The 19,367-nt window shown below is 35.8% G+C and overlaps 1 protein-coding gene and 2 pseudogenes across 1 annotated transcript; 1 reads left to right on the top strand and 2 right to left on the bottom strand.

The window, feature by feature from the left end:
- The first annotated feature begins 3,336 nt into the window (after positions 1-3,336).
- LOC107509286 (cytochrome c oxidase subunit 7A2, mitochondrial) lies at positions 3,337-9,253 on the top strand. The gene is made up of 4 exons (XM_016141685.2): positions 3,337-3,471; positions 4,709-4,798; positions 7,233-7,317; positions 9,048-9,253. Exons 1-4 carry the CDS (start codon positions 3,454-3,456, stop codon positions 9,104-9,106), a joined length of 252 nt encoding a protein of 83 aa, XP_015997171.2. The 5' UTR covers positions 3,337-3,453; the 3' UTR covers positions 9,107-9,253.
- LOC118605469 lies at positions 5,246-5,364 on the bottom strand (annotated as a pseudogene).
- A 5,140-nt stretch (positions 9,254-14,393) lies between the features above and the next one.
- Positions 14,394-14,511, bottom strand: LOC118607215 (annotated as a pseudogene).
- Positions 14,512-19,367: the final 4,856 nt, after the last annotated feature.

The raw sequence follows: 19,367 nt of genomic DNA, 5'->3' as shown, positions 1-19,367 counted from the left end.
TAGAGATCATTAGTCTAACCCCTTTAATGACGAAAAGACTGAGGCTTGCAGTTAGCTAAATTATTTAATAATAAAATAATTCAGCAGTTAATTGGCAGTCAAGTGTTTTCTGATTCCTAACTATGTAATAATCAAATTAGAGAGTTATATTGAAGTGCTACCTTCCATCTAGTAGTTTTTATACATTAAACATCACATGAAGCTGTTTTACATTGTTGTAAAAATGGAAGTGAAGTAAGCATGGTATCAGAATTAAATTACACCCTTCCCAATCACATAAAACTCTTAATTTGGCTTTCCTATGCTTTTTATTTATATAGGTGCAAAGTAAAGGTTGACATCTTTGCTTTTTAAAGAAGAAGAAAGGTTCAGTAACTTTGTGATTTGTTAACTTTGCATCAGTAATTGTGAAATATTTTCACTTAATCCTTTTATATCTGATGTTCATAAACTTATCTTACTGGCAGGATTTAAATTAACCTTAGCTACCTCATATCTAAGTATACTGCCAGTTCTATTATGTTTGAGAACACACTCAAGGAAGTATTTTTCAAAAATGCCATTTCTAATAATTTTTCTAATATTACAAAAGAATCTAATACTGATGTTTTGGAAAGGAACCTATTTTGAAAATAACTATTCTGCTCAGAGGATGGATTTACAAGTCCGGTAACAAATTTCAAGTGTGCCTGAGAAGATCCAATAAAGTTTCATAGGCACCCAGGCAAATGCAGCCATATTTTTCTGTCAGGACAATCACAATTTATAAAGCAAGAACAAGGAGCCCTGGAACTGGAAAATGTTTGAAAGGAGTACAATGAATATTAAGAATTTTTTTAAAAAAATTTTATACCCAATAAAATGAGTTTATTCTTTTTGTTTAGCATATTATACATTTAACCAGATATTTACTATATGTCAGTTACTGTTCTAGGCGTTGGAAATATAGCAGTGAACAAAACAGTTTTAAGCAGTCATTATCTAACTTAAGTTCTTAAAAGGGTCACTGCTGTATGGAAGATAAACTGGAAGAGTAGAAGCAGGGAAAGCAGATAAGGCTTTTGCGATAATGAAAGCAAGAGATAATCCTGGCTTGGAGTGGCAGTAGTGGTATAGATAACGTGGTCAGATTCAGACAGATTATATTTTGAAGGAATGGCCAATATCTTGGGGCTTGAAGTGAAGAAAATTTCAGAGAAGAACACTTTGGAAATGAGTGGAAAGGATTCGATTTTGGTTGTAAGTTTGAGTTGCCTATTAGACATGTAAATGGAGGTGTCTGGAGTTTAAAGGGAAAGGTCCGGGTGGAGAGTTGTCAGCACACAAATGGTGTTTCATGGCATTGGATGAAACCACAAAAAGGATAAATGTAGGAAAAAATGGTATCCTGCAATTTAAAGATTGAGAAGATGATAATCAAGGAAAGAAACTAAAAGCGGCTGCTGAAATAGTACCACCTACAGTAGTATATGGAAGCCTTATTAAGATGATGTTTCCAACTATAGTATACTGTATTGCATTTATAGTTTATTTCCAAATAAAAAATTGGAAGTATATTTTGAGGGAGTGAGCAAATATGTTAAATGTTGTGCATAGATGGAAAAGATTAAAATTGAAATTGACAGTTTATTTGGCGACATAGAAGCCGTTGGTGATTCTAACAGAAGCAGTAAAAGCCTGCCCAAGATGGGATTTAAAGGGGGGGGGGGAGATGAGGATGAGATGAAGGGAAGACAAGTATAAGAGATCTATGTTTTATTTTGAAGAAGAGAAATGAGATAGTAACTGAAATTTTAAAAAGTTTGAGAATGTGTTTATAGGCCGATAACCCAGTAAAAAGGAGAAAATTGTACTAAGTGCAATACTTCCAATTTTTTAATTTGGAAATTAACCATAAATACAATACACATAGTGCAATATCCAGATAAGGATCTGTATCTACTTTAGGATCTATTTTATGTGAGTCTTTGGTCCTTTTTGAACAGAGCCATAAGTGTCCTTGATCCATCAACTAATATATATCATTAATTCATCTATTGGTTAGCAGTTTACCCCCTTAAGCAGTCCTAAAGATTGGTAAGAGATTCACATAATCTCTGTTCTTGAGAACTTTTTAATCTAGTTGGCTAAGTGGAGAAAACAAAAGAACACATAAAGTTCAAGTTATAGATGATAAGCTTTTTAAAAATCTATACTCCAGCTATTGGCACCTGGTAATCCTCCTCAAAGATTTGGTTACAGTGCATAATACCAAGGGGGGACTAAACCCAATTCTCAGTCCCAATCCTGGAAAGAGATTAATTGGGTTATTTATAAACTTCGGTGAAGAAGAGAACTTGAACTGGGCACAGGTAACATGGTGGGTCTAACCCTAAAGATTAGTATAATTTTAGTATTACTAATTTTTATCTACACATTCTACCTATTCTGAACTCATCAATTTTCTATTTGAAATGATAATAGAATAGTTAAAAGAATTTATGAAAAGGTGAAAAGATCTTTTTCATAGTATAGGGTAAATATGTTTGCATTTATACACACTTAGGCATGCGCATATAAGACAATTGTAAGCAAGATTGATGCAAGATACACTGACAGTGTATCTGTACAATAATTTCTATTCCTAGCAGCCCCAATCATGGAAAGTGTCCTGCTGGACCTGAGACAGCAGGACTTAAAAGAGTCCAGATTTGCCATCCTATTTCTTGTCCCCAATTTTAAAATTTCCCCCTTTTACAGCGTTTTCTCAGACACAGAGAAACGTGAGAACACCTTCCACGATTTTGGAACATTGGAAGAGCTGCTTGTATGGGGAGTAATGCAGCATGCAAAGGTACAAAAAAATAAAAATTGATATCCCGACGCAGCTCTTTACAGCATATTCTCAGCACAAGGAATAATATAACGCCATCACAGTTTTTTGTTCGGTGGAGAAAACTGATGGTATCCGCGTAAGAGGAGTTATACTTTTTGTTTTGTACTTTATCCAGTTTCACAGCTTATGTAGTTCGGCCATCCCAAGGTTCTTTCAGCCTCTAAACAAGGGCTCAAAGGTTGCTCAGTTTTACGCCTTCTCGTAAAAAATGCAAGAACTAATGTTCTATGATAGCCTGTTCTCGCGTTAATTTTATCTAAGCTAGGTAAAAAAAAGTACTTAGCACATCACTCCCAGCCTCTCCAATATCAAGTTATTTGCTTCCCCCATCTTTAGCACCTGCGGAGAATGGAATCGCATAGGTCAGGAACGAGATCAAGGGGCAGAAACAGCCAACCGCCTAGAGCGGTCACATCTGTACTGCCGCTCTCTCTTTTCTTTTGCTTTCTATGGTCAGGAGCCCAATTCCCTCCTCCGCCCGGAAATGTTCTGGCTTGCGCATGGCCAGAAGGTAGTTCCGGTGTTGCGGTATTCGTTCCCAGTGTTCAGTTGTCACGGTTGGTGGGCAGTAAATCAAGATGATGCGGAATATGCTGGTGAGGAGCTTCTCGACTAGTAGTTGTGGTTTGGAGCGGGAGGGTTGGGAGCGCAGACTTAGGGGGCGATGGCGGAATGAAAAGCCTGATCTGAGAGGAAAGGCGGGAGGAAGAGGGCGCCTGCTTGTCACTTTGCTCTCCGTGTCCTTTTCTCCTGCTGTCACTTTCCCTTGCTTTCTCTTCGCCCCAGGCTTTGCTTGGTAGATGTAGGGAGTGGAGAGGCTGGGAAGGTGAGCAGAGGACTGTTGGTTAGACAAGCCTCGGTTTTCTTAATTGCCACCCCTAACCCTAAGGATCCATTAATGAGTTCATTAACTCTGGTGTACGTAAAAGCAAGGTCCAGGTGGGAAGTTTCTGATACCCGGAAGCATCAGGCAGAAAGATACTCCTCTGACACTGAATGGGTTTAACTTTCAGTGGTTTTGAGCTTTGTGAGTATCAGGTAGTTTTTAAAAAGTCGTTTAATTTGGATGGGACTTTACGAGCAGTCATGGCGGAAGTGTAGTGTTGCTTCCTTCGGCGGTTCTGCCGTGTCCTTCACCACTCCACCGACGCTGAGCATGTGAAATATCTCCCCAAAATGTCGAAAAGAGAAGGAAAATGTAACATTGGTCATTTCATTTGCAATTATTCAATAAGGTTTTACTTAGTTTCTCAATATCACATTTAGATAGTGGAGTGCATATTTGTTTCATTGCTTAATTCCACTGGATGTATAATGCAAGTCTCTTCTTAAAAAGATTTATACCCTAGTAAATATTTTTTAAGGAAAAATGTACTGAAGGAAGCATTTAATTAAGTAGGAACCATGCCAGTTTATTTTGATATCAGCTAATAGATTTTTAATAATATGGTAGAGTGTTAAATGAAAACATTTGAGCTTAGTGTTTTTTTGTAACCATTTTTTATTTCATGTCTTTATATCAGTATAGTTTCCTCAAGGATTACATAATGATATTGATTCAATTCAGATAAAGACCTTTTTTCCCCCCTCAGAATCAGCATGAATTTTTCTTCATTGTAGTTCTTTGGAGATTGCAGAATGTAATGTAAAGAGCAGTGGATGAACAACAAATTAGAAAACTTGGATGTTCGTTTATAACTTTGTTACTGACAGATTGGATACGTCTTAACTCTGAATTTTCCTCTTCTGTAATTTTAAAAATTGAATATGGTTGGTTTTGAAAGTTTCTTTAAACCCTGAATCTGTTTAATATGTATGGATTTTCCATGTCAGGCTCTTCGTCAGATTGCCCAGAGGACCATAAGTACTGCTTCACGCAGGCAGTTTGAAAATAAAGTTCCAGAGAAACAAAAGCTATTTCAGGTACTGAAATATTTTATAAGATTGTTACTTGTAATAATATGGTTACCGAAAGGTGGAGGAGATTGAAAATAAATCTAGAGATGTCCCATTATTAGTGATTCGGTTGTATTAGCAAAAGAATAATTGATAGATAACTGGGCATTTGCTATACTCAGGACGCCCTTGAGGAAGCAGAAGTGAGGGGGATATAGGTGTATATAGGTCTATGACACTTCCTTTGGACAAGTTACTTTGGACACACTCTTTGAGGTTGTTGCACAGGAATAGGCAAGTACACCATAGAAAGGGACCAGAAACAAACAAAAGAAGTGCAAAAACTCAATATGTGTTACAGGTGCTGTTTAATTTAATTAATTGATTTATTTATTAGGCGAGGCAACCCTTGGTTGACCTCACAGATAGCAAGGTCAGTTTCCAATCGCTTTTTTTTTTTTTTTTAACTTTTTACACCTACAGCACCTGGTCTTCCTAGGTAGTCTCCCATCCAAGTGCTAACCAGGCCTGGCTCTGCTTAGCTTCCAAGATCAGACGGGATCAGACTTGTTCAGGGTATCATGGCTGTAGACTTAGAGGTGCTATTTTATATCACTGGAAAAAGATATAATGAATTGGCATTGGAAAAATTGGCTATTTTAAAGAAAGTAATAGTAGATCTTTCTATATTATATATTAAAAGATCAATTGCAGATATAAATGCTTCTCAGAAAAATTAGAAGAAAATATAGGAGATATTTATTTTTTACCCCCAGTTTTGTCGATATATGATTGACAAATAAAAATTGTACATGTTTAAGTTGTACCTGATTTTTTTTTAAGGTGTACAATCTGAAGTTTAATGTATCTGTGAATTATAATCATAATCAAGTTAATTAACATCCATCACCTCACATAGTTACTTTTTTGTGTAGGTATGTAAAAACACTTCAGGTCTACTCTCAGCAAATTTCAAGTATACAATATAGTATTATTAACTGCTATAATCACCATAGGAGAATATTTCTTATAATCATAAGGGTAGAGAAGGCTTCCTAAAGAAGTCTTCACAAGCTATAAAGAAGCTGTAAAGGAGAAAAATTGTAAGGTTTGGCAATGTAACAATTTTAAATGTGTTTATGGTTACAGGAGACAAGTGACACATTGAGAACAAATTTTAAAATAATAGGTTAATATTCATAGTATACAAAGAGCTCAATAAATCAATAAAAAATACAAATTAAAACTACAAGTTATTAATTCTTTTTCCCCCAATTGGATTGTCAAAATTTTAGAAAGATTTAGAATAGGTAATGTTAGCTAGGTATGAGAGATATGTACATTCATACACAATACTTTCATACCTACTAGGTAGTAGTATAATTGGTATAAAAGTTTTAGAAGGTATTTGAAAGTATCATTAAAAACAAATCACATATCCTATTATCTAGGACTCTCATTTTTATGTTACTACAGAAATAGTAACATAACAATTTAAAAATAGGAAAGAGGCTATTATGGAATTTTAATATAAAAAAAAACCGAGTAACATAAATACCCATTAATAGAGGACTGGCTAATTCAGTTGTGATATTTTTGCATAGTGGAATGCTAGTAGCCATTAAAAGGGACAAGGCAGGTTTAAATGGACTAAAGAAAATGTTTTTTAAGATAGCATTGAGAAAAAAGTAGTATATGGTATACCATTATATAGCATAATCACATTTTGTATATTAAACATGAATGTATATAAATTAAAAGATAATATAAGCATTAAAAAAACCTTTTAAGGATATGTACCATACTGTTAATAGTGGTTTTCTTATGAGGAGAGACTTAGTGGGAGAGAGTGGTTTACCATTATAAGTAATTAAGTTATCAGTAATTTTTTTTTTAATTGTCATCTCTAGGTTTTGCAGATAAAAATTTAAGTGAAAGAAGAGTTGGGTCATTTATATTATGTAGAAATAAAATAGTTATTTAATAGGTATATGAAATATCTACTCCATGCCAGGTGCTGGAGTAGGGGCTAAGGGTATAATTTAGGATTATAAACCCAAACCACCCCTCTTTTTTTTTTAAAGAAAAAAAATCTTCCCTATGACTAAATCTAAAGTATGACAATTACTGACATTTTTAATAATTAAGTTGATGAACTCAGTGGATATATTTTCATAGCTTTAACATTTATATTTTATATGTTCCTTGGGAAGAACATCTTTATTGGATTTTAAATTAACTTTAAAGGAAAGAATATTGACTTTAAAAGTTCTTATTTTAAAGTCATAGTAGTAGTAAAGAATCAGGAAAATTAAAGTTCTTTTTAATTTTGATATTTTGAAGTATTTTAATTCCAGAGATTTAAGGAGCCACTTAATTTTATATGAATATATTAGTCCTTTGAACTGAGTTGGAAACAAATGACACATGTATTATTTATTGTTATTGTTTTTTAACCTAGGAAGATAATGGAATTCCAGTGCATCTAAAGGGTGGGGTAGCTGATGCCCTCCTGTATAGAGCTACTATGATTCTTACAGTTGGTGGTAAGACATTTGGAATGCTTGATTTGTAGAAAAGTAATAGTAAGGATAACTAATAATTTCATTGCTTTTACTATGCCAGTATTTTTTTAATATATATATTTTTATTAAATTTATTGGGATGACATTTGTTAATAAAATTATATAAGTTACAACTGTACAATTTTATAATACAGGGGTCCCCTTCCCCCAGGCCATGGACCCATACTGGTCTATGGTCTGCTAAGAACCAGGCCACACAGAAAATGAGCAGCAGGCAAGCAAGTGAAGCTTTATCAGTATTTGTAGCCGCTCCCCAGGGTTAGCATTACCACCTCAGCTCTACCTCTGATTATCAAGCATAAGAGTCTCATAAGAGCACAGGTTCCTGGTGCCAAAAATGTTGGGGACCGCTGCTATAACAGATCATATGTATATTGCATTATGTTATGCCAGTATTTTAACACACGCAGTCTCCAGAGTCAGAGCTCTTACTGCTTTGAGTATAAAGAGTCAAGAGGGTGATGGATACCTGTTGTGTAAGAGCATTTTAGTATCTGAAAAGTATAAACCAATCAGGTTTGCTGATTGTGTTATGATAGAGATGGCTTTCCATTGTGCTGTTGGTGGCCCTGCAAGCCTTTGGAGGAACCAGAGACATCCATTCTACTTCATCTCCTATAACTGGGGCTTTTTAACATTTTGACTTGAGGCATAATAAAAACATTTTATATCTAAACCGTGTACACATTTATGATAGAAACAAAATCTGTACAGATCAATACGTATATGTGAAGTGCTTTGACATTTTTTTTCTGTGGATTGGGCAGGTCTATTAGTCAGTATTAGTGGATTATACAAATTGGTATACTAGGAGCAATGTTAGGAATTAGAATAATTGCTCTTTGAGGGAAAAAGGGAAATAATATTAGAGTGATTACTGTGTGCTTGTCCTTTTGATAGGAATGCCACATACATGGATTCTGTAACTCTTGTATTAAGTCTGTAATATGTTCTCATTTTAAGATGAAGAAATTATGTTAATTACTCAAGATAATATTGCTTCTATCTGGAAAGCTGAGATTTGAACCCTTATTACAAAGTTCCCCTACTCTTGCCAAGATGCCGCCTTTGGTATTAATTAAATACAGTAATGGGGCATTAATGGATGAAGACAACAACTAGATAATGACACTTGGCCTTTCTTATGACACTTGGGCTTTCTTAAGATGAAGTCCTAAATTCTTTTTGACTAGTGTGACTATTTCTTAGATAGTCTGGTAATTAGTTTTAAAAATAAATTTCCACTCATTAGCTATTCTTACATTAAATTTGATTATTTTAAAATTATATATCACTCTTCCTCGATTTTACATTGATAGTAAACTTTGGGAAGGCTTGCCTATTTTGACCTCTTTATTGGCTTTTGACTCATTCTTAGCATTTTTTAGGCAATCTTAGTATGGAAATAATCTATTATCTTAATCTTATTTTAAAATTACATGTTGTCATTAAATTGACAAATGCATTATTGTGCTGCATCTAACACTTTCTATAGAAGTTAATATTGAAGCTACATTCACTATACGTATTTTAAATTTTGCCAGCACCTATCAGTAGACTTTTTTATGTTCCCATAAAAGTAGTCTTATTGCCAATCTTGCTGTTATCTTTTAACTTTTAGCTGGAATATCAGTTTTAAATCTTAGAATTTCTCATAAGTTCTTTTTTTTTTTTTTTTTTTTTTATTTCAGGAACAGCATATGCCATATATCAACTGGCTATGGCTTCCTTTCCCAAGAAGCAGGATTGACTTCAGGTTATCTTCCCAGCAATCAGTTGGTTCAGTTTCATTCAGCTCTCTATGGACCAGTAAACTGATAAATAACTGAATTCTTCTTGGGGCGTTAATATTTATTGACTTGTACTAACTGCCACAAATAAAGCAGTCTTCACCATGCTTTGTCTTATTTTATCACTTTAGGATACGTATACTAATAATTTTCAGCTTTTGGTCACTCTTGTAAATTGTAAGTAAGGAGCAAAAAATGACTCATTGTCATTAAGGTTATATAAAGAATCATTGTGATATTATTTTAGCGAAATTATATTTTTAGCAGCTCAGAATTAACATAGCGGGTGGTCTTCAGCTTTAATTGAGCTTGAAATTTGAAAGTCTCGTTTCCCAATGTGCTATACCCTGGGATATGCTAAACCTGAGGTTAGTGGAACCAGGTTACTTTTGGCTCTTGAGATGCAAGTTTCTTTTTTTATCCTCTCTCTTAGCTATGTGAATGTATATTTAAATGCTGGATGCATTCCACAGTTTAGAATCAGGCTTAGTAGAGTAACTGTAAAATAATTCAACATTTGTTCTTTTTTTCACATTCAGAACAAATAATTCAGTATTCTTTTTTTCTTGTTTTACTTTAATCCATAACATAAAATGTAACTTTCCTTAAATGCTTAGTTCATTTTTAAAAGCTATCTTCTGGGAGAACTTAGAAAGTTAGATTTTGTCATCTCTGTAATGTGTACATTTGTCACACTATATGAAGTTTAACTGCATCAGCTTTAGGCGAAATCAATGAGTGAGGGTTTTATAAATTAATTTCTGTATAAAATTAAGAAAAGTAGTATATTAGAAAAATTGAGTCAAATCTGAAATAGCCAAGCTAAACTTTTTCCTATTAGAACAGGCTTAGGATACAAATCTATCTCAAAAGGTGCCTAATAAAAGGTTTTTCAGCCTTGAATCTCGAAGGTAGGAAAGGATCTTGGTAGCCATACTATAAAACCTGTCACTAAATGCATGAATGTGCCAAACCTCTGACAGAATCTTATAACTAACATCAGCAGAGAATACTGCTTTTGAAGGAAGTCAAATAAATATCAATAGACATTCCTGAATACTGAGAAAGTTAAGGTGGTCTGGAATCTGGTTCAATTCAGTAATTCAGAGCAAAAGAGCAATCAATGATAATATTTTGAAACATGAATTGAAATACTTTTATGACATGATGTGAGAGAGAAAAAAAAAAGCTTGATAGCCTTTACAACCTTCATGTCTTGCTATTATGAAAGGTGCTTTACTATTTCTGGTATAACTTAGGCAATTTATAAAACATTTTTCACACCCAAATGTTCTGTTTGGGCTATATTAATATGGTGAGCTTTGATCAAGTAAAAGTGGGTTAAATGCCTAAGGTACTTAAAATTGTTTTGCTAAGATTAAATATTTGCTCTTCATACTAAAATTCTGCTTTGAGCAGGGGTGGAGATGGGGAATCAGGCACGGGGTAAGATTATAGGAAAGGGGTTGCTGAATAGACTCGTGTGAAAATGCTACTTTTAGCATTTATTAAGAGATATTACTATTCTTGATAGATTTCAAAGACTAACCCAAGTCCATAGGACAGAATCCATAAGAAATAACTGTATTGAAAATGTAGCCTTCAGGAAACAAAACAACCATCATTCCAATTTACTTTTTATTTTTTCTATAGGAGATATATTTAAGTAAAATTTTCTCACAATTAGTACTATGCACAAAATTAACATCTGTATTCTGTAGCTTCTAGATGAAGTTAAATTGTATTTATAGATAAAAAAGCTAAAGGTTGGAGAGGGCATGCAGTTTATCCAAAGCTACAAAAAAATGGCAGCACAAGATTTTAAATCCAGTTTTATCTGATTCTTAAAGTTCATGGTTTTTCTAGTATATTTCATCTTACTAGGTATTTAATTAAATATTGATTGGCATAGCTTCAGTATACTGTTTAATAGCAATACATGCAAAAGTGAATACTCTACAGACTTCTACCCCCTGTATAGTTAAGCTTCTTAAAATAGTAATCAGTACAGCCTTCAGTTTCACATTGATGTCTATATGTGATTTGTAATCTACCTACCTATTTAACATGTCTCTTTCACTTTTGTTTGAGGTCCAGACTTGGTGCTCTCATCACTGTGTAGCTCTGCTGCTGCTTGGTGCATGCATACTCATTCTTGACACCCTGGGACAGCTCCCCAGATTCTGCTGGAACCTTTGACATTCTCTCCTTCGTTCCCAGTGTTCCCTGTACTCTTCATCAGGAGTTTCATCCCTTTGAATTTGAATTCAAACTTGAATTATAATTGTTGATAAGATTGGGAATCAGTATAACGTTATAGTTAATTATGGAGATGATGGAGTCAGAAGACCCAGCTTCCAGCCATGGATTTCCATGGTTAGCTAACTTTGCTAAGCCTGTATCTTCATCTGTGTAAATGGAATCATATCTAGAATAGATATTCTAATGCATATTTAGCACAGAAGATGGTTTCTGACGCTAAGTGTATAATAACATACTTCTGTTGTTAGCTCAGAGAAGGAACTATATCTTTTCAACCCATATGCCTAAGAACTTGGCACAGCATGGCTGGTAGGGCAAGTTCACAATTTTATCCATGTCCTATGTGACTTCTGTCTTTTGGTTCTGCTATCCTTGGTGTATAGCTTTCATTCTCCTTGTGAATTGACTGCTGCAACTTCAGCTGTTTTTGCAGAAAGAAGGATTGATTAAAGAGCTTCAGAAGCCCTACACAAAGACTTCAGCTTATATCTCGTTGGTCAGACTTTTGTCACATGATCATGCCCAGTTTCAGGGAGGCCAAGAAATGTCTTAGCTGGACATATGGCAAAATTGGAGTTCTATTGAATTGGAGTTCTATTTAAGAAGAAGAGAATACTGGGTATTGAGTTGGCAACTAAAAGTCTTTCCCCTAGCCAGTTTATTTTTTAAAAGAATGAAGTCAGCACTGGAGGAGATAGGACCAAGAAGAATTTTGGTTTCTAGCTTGGTTTCTAGTTGTTTTGATGCCCACATCCATGCCTGTTCTTAGGCTTGGTTGCATTCCATTGGGCAATAATTTTCCTTTTTGCTTATGTTAGTTCAGGTTTCTCAGCCAGGAACCAAACAAAGCAGGATTTTCTGAGTTCCCCACCTACTATACCATCTAATAAAACCACAACTCTACCATTTACCCTAAACGATAGATGTATAATAAATGGTAGCCATTACTGGTTTCTCATAGAAATGTTTCAAAAAGATTTACTTGGGAAACAAAAATGCAAATAAAGAATAGAAGAATGATGAAAACAAGGATTATGGTGCTGCTCTAGTCAGTTTTGCATCAGCATTTGCAGAACCCTTCCTGCTGTTTGAGATAGTTAATGCACAAGTTCTCCAAAACTGGCAATTTCAAAGGCATCTAGCTTGGGACTCCCTCTTCCTGAGTCCTGGCATGTGTCAGTGTGGAAAGCAACATTTTGTGAACCACTACTTAAGATTTTCATATATTCATCAAGATTACTGATTCAAGTTAATAGGTATTGAGTGCCTGCTGTGTGTCAGACACTACTGTAGGTGCCTAGGAATCACTGGTGAACAAAATATACCCTTAGTTTACATTACAGTGAGGGGTGGTAGGGAAGACAGTTAACATGAAAGTAAATTGAATAGTATGTTAGAAAGTAATAAGTTCTAGAGGGGAAAAGAACAAAGGGTAGAGTTGGCATGGGGGTGGGATGGTTGGAAGAGACCAAAGGGGAAAGCAGGCATGGAGGTGGGAGTGTAGCAGCAGTAAATAAGGTGCGAGGATCGGCTTCAATGGGAAGGTCAGATTTAAATAAAGACTAGGTGAAGGAGCTAGTCAATCAGATATATGAGGAAAAGACAAGAAAGGAGTACAGCTTAGAGCAAATGCCCTAAAGTGCCCTGCATGTTCAAGGAAGAGGAAAGCAAGAGCCGTTCTGCTTACTAAGGGAAATGTCAGGTGAGGAAGGACCACACTAAGTAAGGTCTTGTAGGCTATAAGGACTTTGGCTTTTACTCTTGAAGATACAGGGATCCATTGCAGGATTTCTCAGAGAAGAGAGAGTTACATGTTTTAAAGAGGATTAGCTTTGTAGTCATGTTGAAATATACTATAGAGGACCCAGGACAGAAGCAGGCAGACCCACTAAGAAACCTACTAAAGCAATCCAGTAAGAAATGATGGAGGCCAAGAATAGGTATTAGTCATGGAGGCAATCAGAAGTCAGGCTGTGAACAGAGGAAGATCTTTATCAACAACCTAGACCTTGCCCTTCTCAACCAACCAACCATCCATCCATCCATCCATCCATCCATCCATCCATCCATCCATCCATCCATCCATTACTGAAAGCCTACTTTGTGTAAGGCAGTGTTCTAGGCTGTGAAAATACAACCGTGAACTAGACCAGCAAGCTACTTCATGGAGCTTATATTCTAGTCAGTGGAGATAGACGAGTAAATAAATTCAAAAGCGTGATAATGATCGACAGCAGGAACTGCTATAAAGGAATCAACAATGTAAGTGAGATCTCAGGAAAAATGGTGGAGTGGAAGCTGGAAAAAGGCCTCAGAGGAAGTGACATTTGAACTGAGACCAGATGTGAAGAAGAAGCCAGTTGTGCTAAAAGTCAGGAGAAAAGCATTCCAGGGAAAGGGAAATTGCTTTGTTTGGTTGAAGTACAGCATGACCAGTGTTGTTGGAACATAAGGAGGTGGAGAAAGCAGCAATTGTTATCTCTTCTCAAGAGACGAGCACAACAAATGACATGTCCCTACACAGATTGGTCTTTTCTGGTTTCATAATATTATGCATCACAATCTGATAGCCATAGTATTGATTTAACAAGAATTTTAAACAAAGTAATATGTGGACATTCTATCTTAGTCTGCTGTTAACTGTTATTAGCAAGACCTAGAAGCTAAGGAAATTTAGGGTAGCGAGAAATCAAACATAGCAATTATTTTGAACTAGCTTTCAAATTGAGATCTGTCTTATTTGGAAACTCATTGTTTAATCTATTGTGTGCCATGTTACTTTCTAGATGAGGAAGAAGAAAGAAAACTACTTAGGACAACTTTTACTGGTTGTTTTCTCCCCACAAACTTTATTCTGTTTGAGTACTGTTGTATCACTGGTTATGTTTGATAATTTTTTTTTTTTTAAGGTGAGGCAAGCCTTGGTTGACCTCACAGATTGCAAGGACCTTGTCAGTTTACAATCCCTTATTTTTTTATTTTTTATGTCTGCAGCACCTGGTCTTCCTAGGTGGTCTCCCATCCAAGTACTAACCAGGCCTGACCCTGCTTAGCATCCAAGATCAGACGGGACCGGCTTGTTCAGGGTGGCATGGCTGTAGACTGTTTGGTAAATCTTGATCTTAATGACTGGCAGTTTTTAGTTCTTTCTCTCCTCTCTGATTTCCATGAAGCTGGCCATGTATCTGTTCTGATTGGCAATTTCTATTACAGTTTTACAGCTGCTACTTATTATTATTTTTTAATATATGACTTCTTCAAGTCAAGGATATATTTTGAAGGACTCATCTTTTTAATGTAGAAAACCAATCACCACCCAAGACATGTTCTAAAGTTTTAGTATAATATGCCAGAGGTAGGGAAATAATTAAGTAAGTATTCACAATTAGATTCCTTGGAAACTAGAGAACTGTCTATTGAAACAGTGATTTCATAGCATATGTAAAGTATGCTAGAGGAAGAGAGACTCATTAGATTTTACAGCCTTAGTGCTAGAATATTGTGTGTGTGTGCATGTGTGCATGCATGTGCTATTTCCTTGAATTCTGAGGGTATGTGACTTTATTGACCTCTTGTAGGAGGCTATCATTTCCCCCTGGGGAGTTGCTAAAAAAAATGCTCTCTTGGTATCATTATTCTTATGATTAAAGGGCTGATGTCCTTGTTTGGCTTTATTATCTGTAGGCCATTTTACCTCAATGCACTTAGCTAAAATATTTATGGCCATTAATACTGGATGCTCTCTACCCATAGTGCTTTTTCCTAAAACAGTATCTGCTTTGGGAAATCAGTATTACCATTTTGACTGTTTCTGTCACAAAAACACATCTTTACATTTTGGTCATTTTCCCACCTTGATTCTATCCTAATGATTATCATAATGATTTTTTAAAAAAGTTTCTTTCTACTTTAGTGGGAACATAGTAAGAAGAAATAGACCAGAAATCTGTCATGAATGAAGAGCTAGGAGTCTCTTTGTTTACCTTTACCTTCGTCCATATTTATCAATAAAAGTCTAGACAAAGAGCAACTAACAGAATTCCTTTACAGGACTTAAAGATAGAAAAGCAAACAAAATAAAAAGATATATTTTTCAAAGAAGTAGTTTTGAATATTTTGAGTTTATTTTTCAAGTCTTGCTCATTTTTCAGAGGCAGCAGCCTAGCTTAAATAATAAATTATAATAATTATTTTCCAAATCAAACTTTTTAACTGGTAGAAATGGATTTTTATTATAGATGATTATTAAGCATGCTGAGAAAGAAAAATGAATATGTATAGCATGCTTGCAATGCATATACTGCATACTACAGAACCATTAGTGTAATACTAATTCATGTAGTATTCTAATCTTTGTTCTATGTGTAAGTAGCTGGAGCACTGGAGTGCTTTTAGGACTCTCCCCCTCAGCTCATTCTTTTAGAATCCTTTTTTCAGCATGGCAGAAAATGTGTCCTCTGGTAACCCATATTTCCCAGATCACCATCTGTACTAGCTAAGCTGCCATAACAAAATACCACAGACTGGGTGGCTTAAACAATAGAAATTTATTTTCTCACAGTTCTTGAGGCTAGGAGTCCCAGATCGAGGTGCCTGCCAATTCAGTTCCTGGTGAGAGCCCTCCTTCTGGCTTGCAGATTTTCGCCTCTTGCTGGATCCTCACATGGCCTTTACTTTGTGACATGGAGAGAGATCTCTGGCGTCTCCTCTAATAAGGATGTTTATCCATTGAATTAAAGCCCAACTCTCATGGCCTTACTTAACCTTAGTTACCTCCATTAAGACCTTTATCCCTAAATACAGTTACATTGAGGGGTAGGGCTTGAGCCTATGAATTTTGAGGGGTCACACTTGAAAGAAAATGGAAGTTATTTTTGGTCCCATGTTCAAAATTTTCAAGAGAAGGCTTTGACTAGCCCAGGATCTATCAACTGAAAGGCACCGTCATGGGCCCAATTTGTTTCAGGCTTACTCCTTGCCAGTATATGGCTTCTTCTAGTTAAGGAGCTAATGGCTCTGAAGAGTTTCTCACAGATTAAACATATAATACTATACGCTCTTGGTGTGTTCAGTCATAAGTGAGTAGGTGTTAAAGCTTACCATAAAAAATATATATATATTTTTTTTTCGGGGGTAGCAGAAAATGGAAAATATCTTGGTAAATGAGAAAAACAAGTTAATTCTAGAAATGCAGAATATTCTCAAGGTTTTAGTGGCTGGAGAATAGAAATTTTGAAATGTAAAGGATCTGAAATTTATGATCTTTTGGCATCTGAAGATTCGTTGCAGCACTTCTTGATTTTTTTTTATGGGACACTACTGAGGGCAGCAGGAGATATGATTAGAGAAATTCAAAAGATTTAGGTACTTTCATTTAAGATGGACCAGAGTGGAGATAAAATGGCTAATATGGATATAATAGACTATGTAAGATTTTAAAATATGGAAGGAAGTAAATTGTCCTCTTGAATGAGACTAAGGGTTGCAGGAGGCGATAATAAGGACATTTTAACCATAACCTAATGTCTTATAAGTTATGTGTGTTTCGTGTTTGCCACAAACAGCAGAATTAAGAACGGGTAAATTTGTGAACAGGGTCAACTGCATTTTTCTTAGATTTCTACTTTCAGTAACTAGAGAAAAAAGAAAAATTAACAGTAGAGATGATCTAGGACTAGAAGGCATAATTTACAGTAACAGCATTTTTCTTTAAGAAGTAGATACAACCTCTAAGGCACTCACGCTTAAGAACATGAGAATGGTAGAACAGAGAAGAGCTACTTAAATGACATGGGGCGGTTAATGCTGTGTTGTGCTAGTTATGCTGAAGGTCACACCAACTTGGGAGCCATTCGAGGTCACATTTACATTAGTTATCAAATAACCATGATTCTTAACCTCCACCTGTCCACACAAAAACACCGCTATCTTTTTAGATGTCCTAATTCATTTTTGCAAGTCATTGACACATCACATATGCCCAGCAACATAATTTTCCTTATTCCTCCTTTCTTCCCTTCTTTTCAAACTGCTTCACCAACACCAAGAGAGATCAACTCAGCCAGGCTCTGCCCTACCCAAGATTTCGTCTTTGAAGGCTCCTACCTTTCCTTGCGTCCCAAGAGAGAACTGATTTGTATAGGGAAATGGGGAGGACTTTTCTTTTATGTATTTATTCAACAAACCTTGAAATGCCTACTATGAACCTGGCAAGATTCTAGCTACGACAATAGTATATTTTATATTCATAAACAAGACAGACAAAATCCCTGCTCTCAGTGAATTATATACTGAGCCATGCTTCCTCAGCAAGGCCTTGAGACAGCAATTCTGGAGGCCAGAGTCTTGCAGATTCTGGTGAAGATGGCTGTTCTAGCTATGGGCTCTTGTTAGAACCTCCCAATAAGGCCACCATTTGCCACAAAAAGAAACAACCATTTTTAGGCACACAATGCCCCAACCCATACTTAGAAAACAATCAACATTTTTATTTTGCTGATGGAACAAAAAATATTCAAAACTAACTCTGCCTGCTGCATTGACAACCTTCCATGTGATTCTAGAGCCTCAAGTTTGTCCTTGAATAGTCACTTGGCCTACTGTGGAGATCTTCCCAGAATGAGGTAAGAACCTCCCCCCAAAGGATACCTAAGTCATCACCTCTTGAAAAACAAGATAGTTCCACTTTTAACATGACAAAGATTTTTGGCAAGATTTCAGTTTTGGGGACCATGTTTTAAATCAGATTCAAATTCGAGGAATTGTGAGCTTCCTTTTCTCTTTGTGTCTCTACAAGGAAGCTGCTCTCAGCAGCCTAGGAACAGGACTCGGCCCTTCCATGAAACCAGTGGAAGGTCTGTTTTCCCTTTAACTTCGTTTCTCAGAGGTCATTACCTTTTTGCAGTGCACCCTGTGATAAACGGCTAGGACCCATAGGATATGATGGTTTTATAGTAGGTCATAGTTTTCATGGAAAGGAAAAACAAGAGAAATAAACTTCCTTTAAAATGGCTCAACTGGAATGTTCACAAATTAAGTCGGATTTGTTAGCAGTTTGATGGTTTATATTTCCCTTTCTGTACCTCTAGTTGAGAGTCACTGCCAAGTGCTCATGGCACCAAGAGGGGGCAGTATTGGATAAGAAGAAAAAGGAAAACTTCACATTCATTCCATTACCATAAAATTAACAAGCACTTAACAAAAGTAAGGACTATTTTGTTGTTATTTCCCTCTCAGGACATTGACCCTGCTTTAGCAAGTAGAGGTAATTAGTGAATAGATTTGTTTTTGTTCCTTCTGTTTCTGCAAATTTCCTTGTATAGAAAATGATTTGGAATCTAAAAGTGAAGTATGAAATGCCATGTCAGGATACTTACTTTTAGGATTTGGTAATCAAAAGCTGTCAGAGGTTGAAATAAACTCCTTTCCTATTTGATTTTAACATTCTAGGATGGCCTGCAGTTATGGGTTGAATTGCATCTCCCCAAATTTATATGTTGAAACCCTAACTCCCAGTACCTCAGAATGTGACTGAAGTTTGAACATAGAGCCTTAAAGAGGTAATTAAGTTAAAGCAGGTCATGCCAATGGGCCCTAGTCTGGCATGCTTGGTGTCCTTAGAAGAAGAGATTAGGATACCGAGATTAGAGACAGAAGAGATTGGAGACGCCACACATGTGCATGCATAAACGACCATGTGAACACACCAGAGGGTACCTACCTACAAGCCAAAGGGAGAGGTCTCAGGAGAAATCAAACACTTTGATCTTGGGCTTCCGGCCTCTAGAACTGAGAAAAATCAATGTCTATTATGTAGTATTTTGTTATGGAAGCCCTAAAAAACTAATACAACAGATATATGACATTTAACTTCTTGTGATGTAGGTTAGTTTTTTAATACCTTCATTTCTTTACTCATAAATGAAGGAATGAAAAATTGCAACATGAGAGACATTTCCA

The sequence above is a fragment of the Rousettus aegyptiacus genome, unplaced genomic scaffold, assembly GCF_014176215.1.
Source record: "Rousettus aegyptiacus isolate mRouAeg1 unplaced genomic scaffold, mRouAeg1.p scaffold_m13_p_1, whole genome shotgun sequence".
Taxonomy (NCBI): domain Eukaryota; kingdom Metazoa; phylum Chordata; class Mammalia; order Chiroptera; family Pteropodidae; genus Rousettus; species Rousettus aegyptiacus.
This window is presented reverse-complemented; position numbering and strand designations above follow the sequence as displayed.

What these genes read in the sequence shown, in the direction of transcription:
- LOC107509286 (XM_016141685.2), top strand. An exon ending in AGAAACAAAAGCTATTTCAG is followed by an intron (nt 4,799 to 7,232) that starts GTACTGAAATAT and finishes TTTTTAACCTAG; the next exon opens with GAAGATAATGGAATTCCAGT. An exon ending in TATGATTCTTACAGTTGGTG is followed by an intron (nt 7,318 to 9,047) that starts GTAAGACATTTG and finishes TTTTTATTTCAG; the next exon opens with GAACAGCATATGCCATATAT.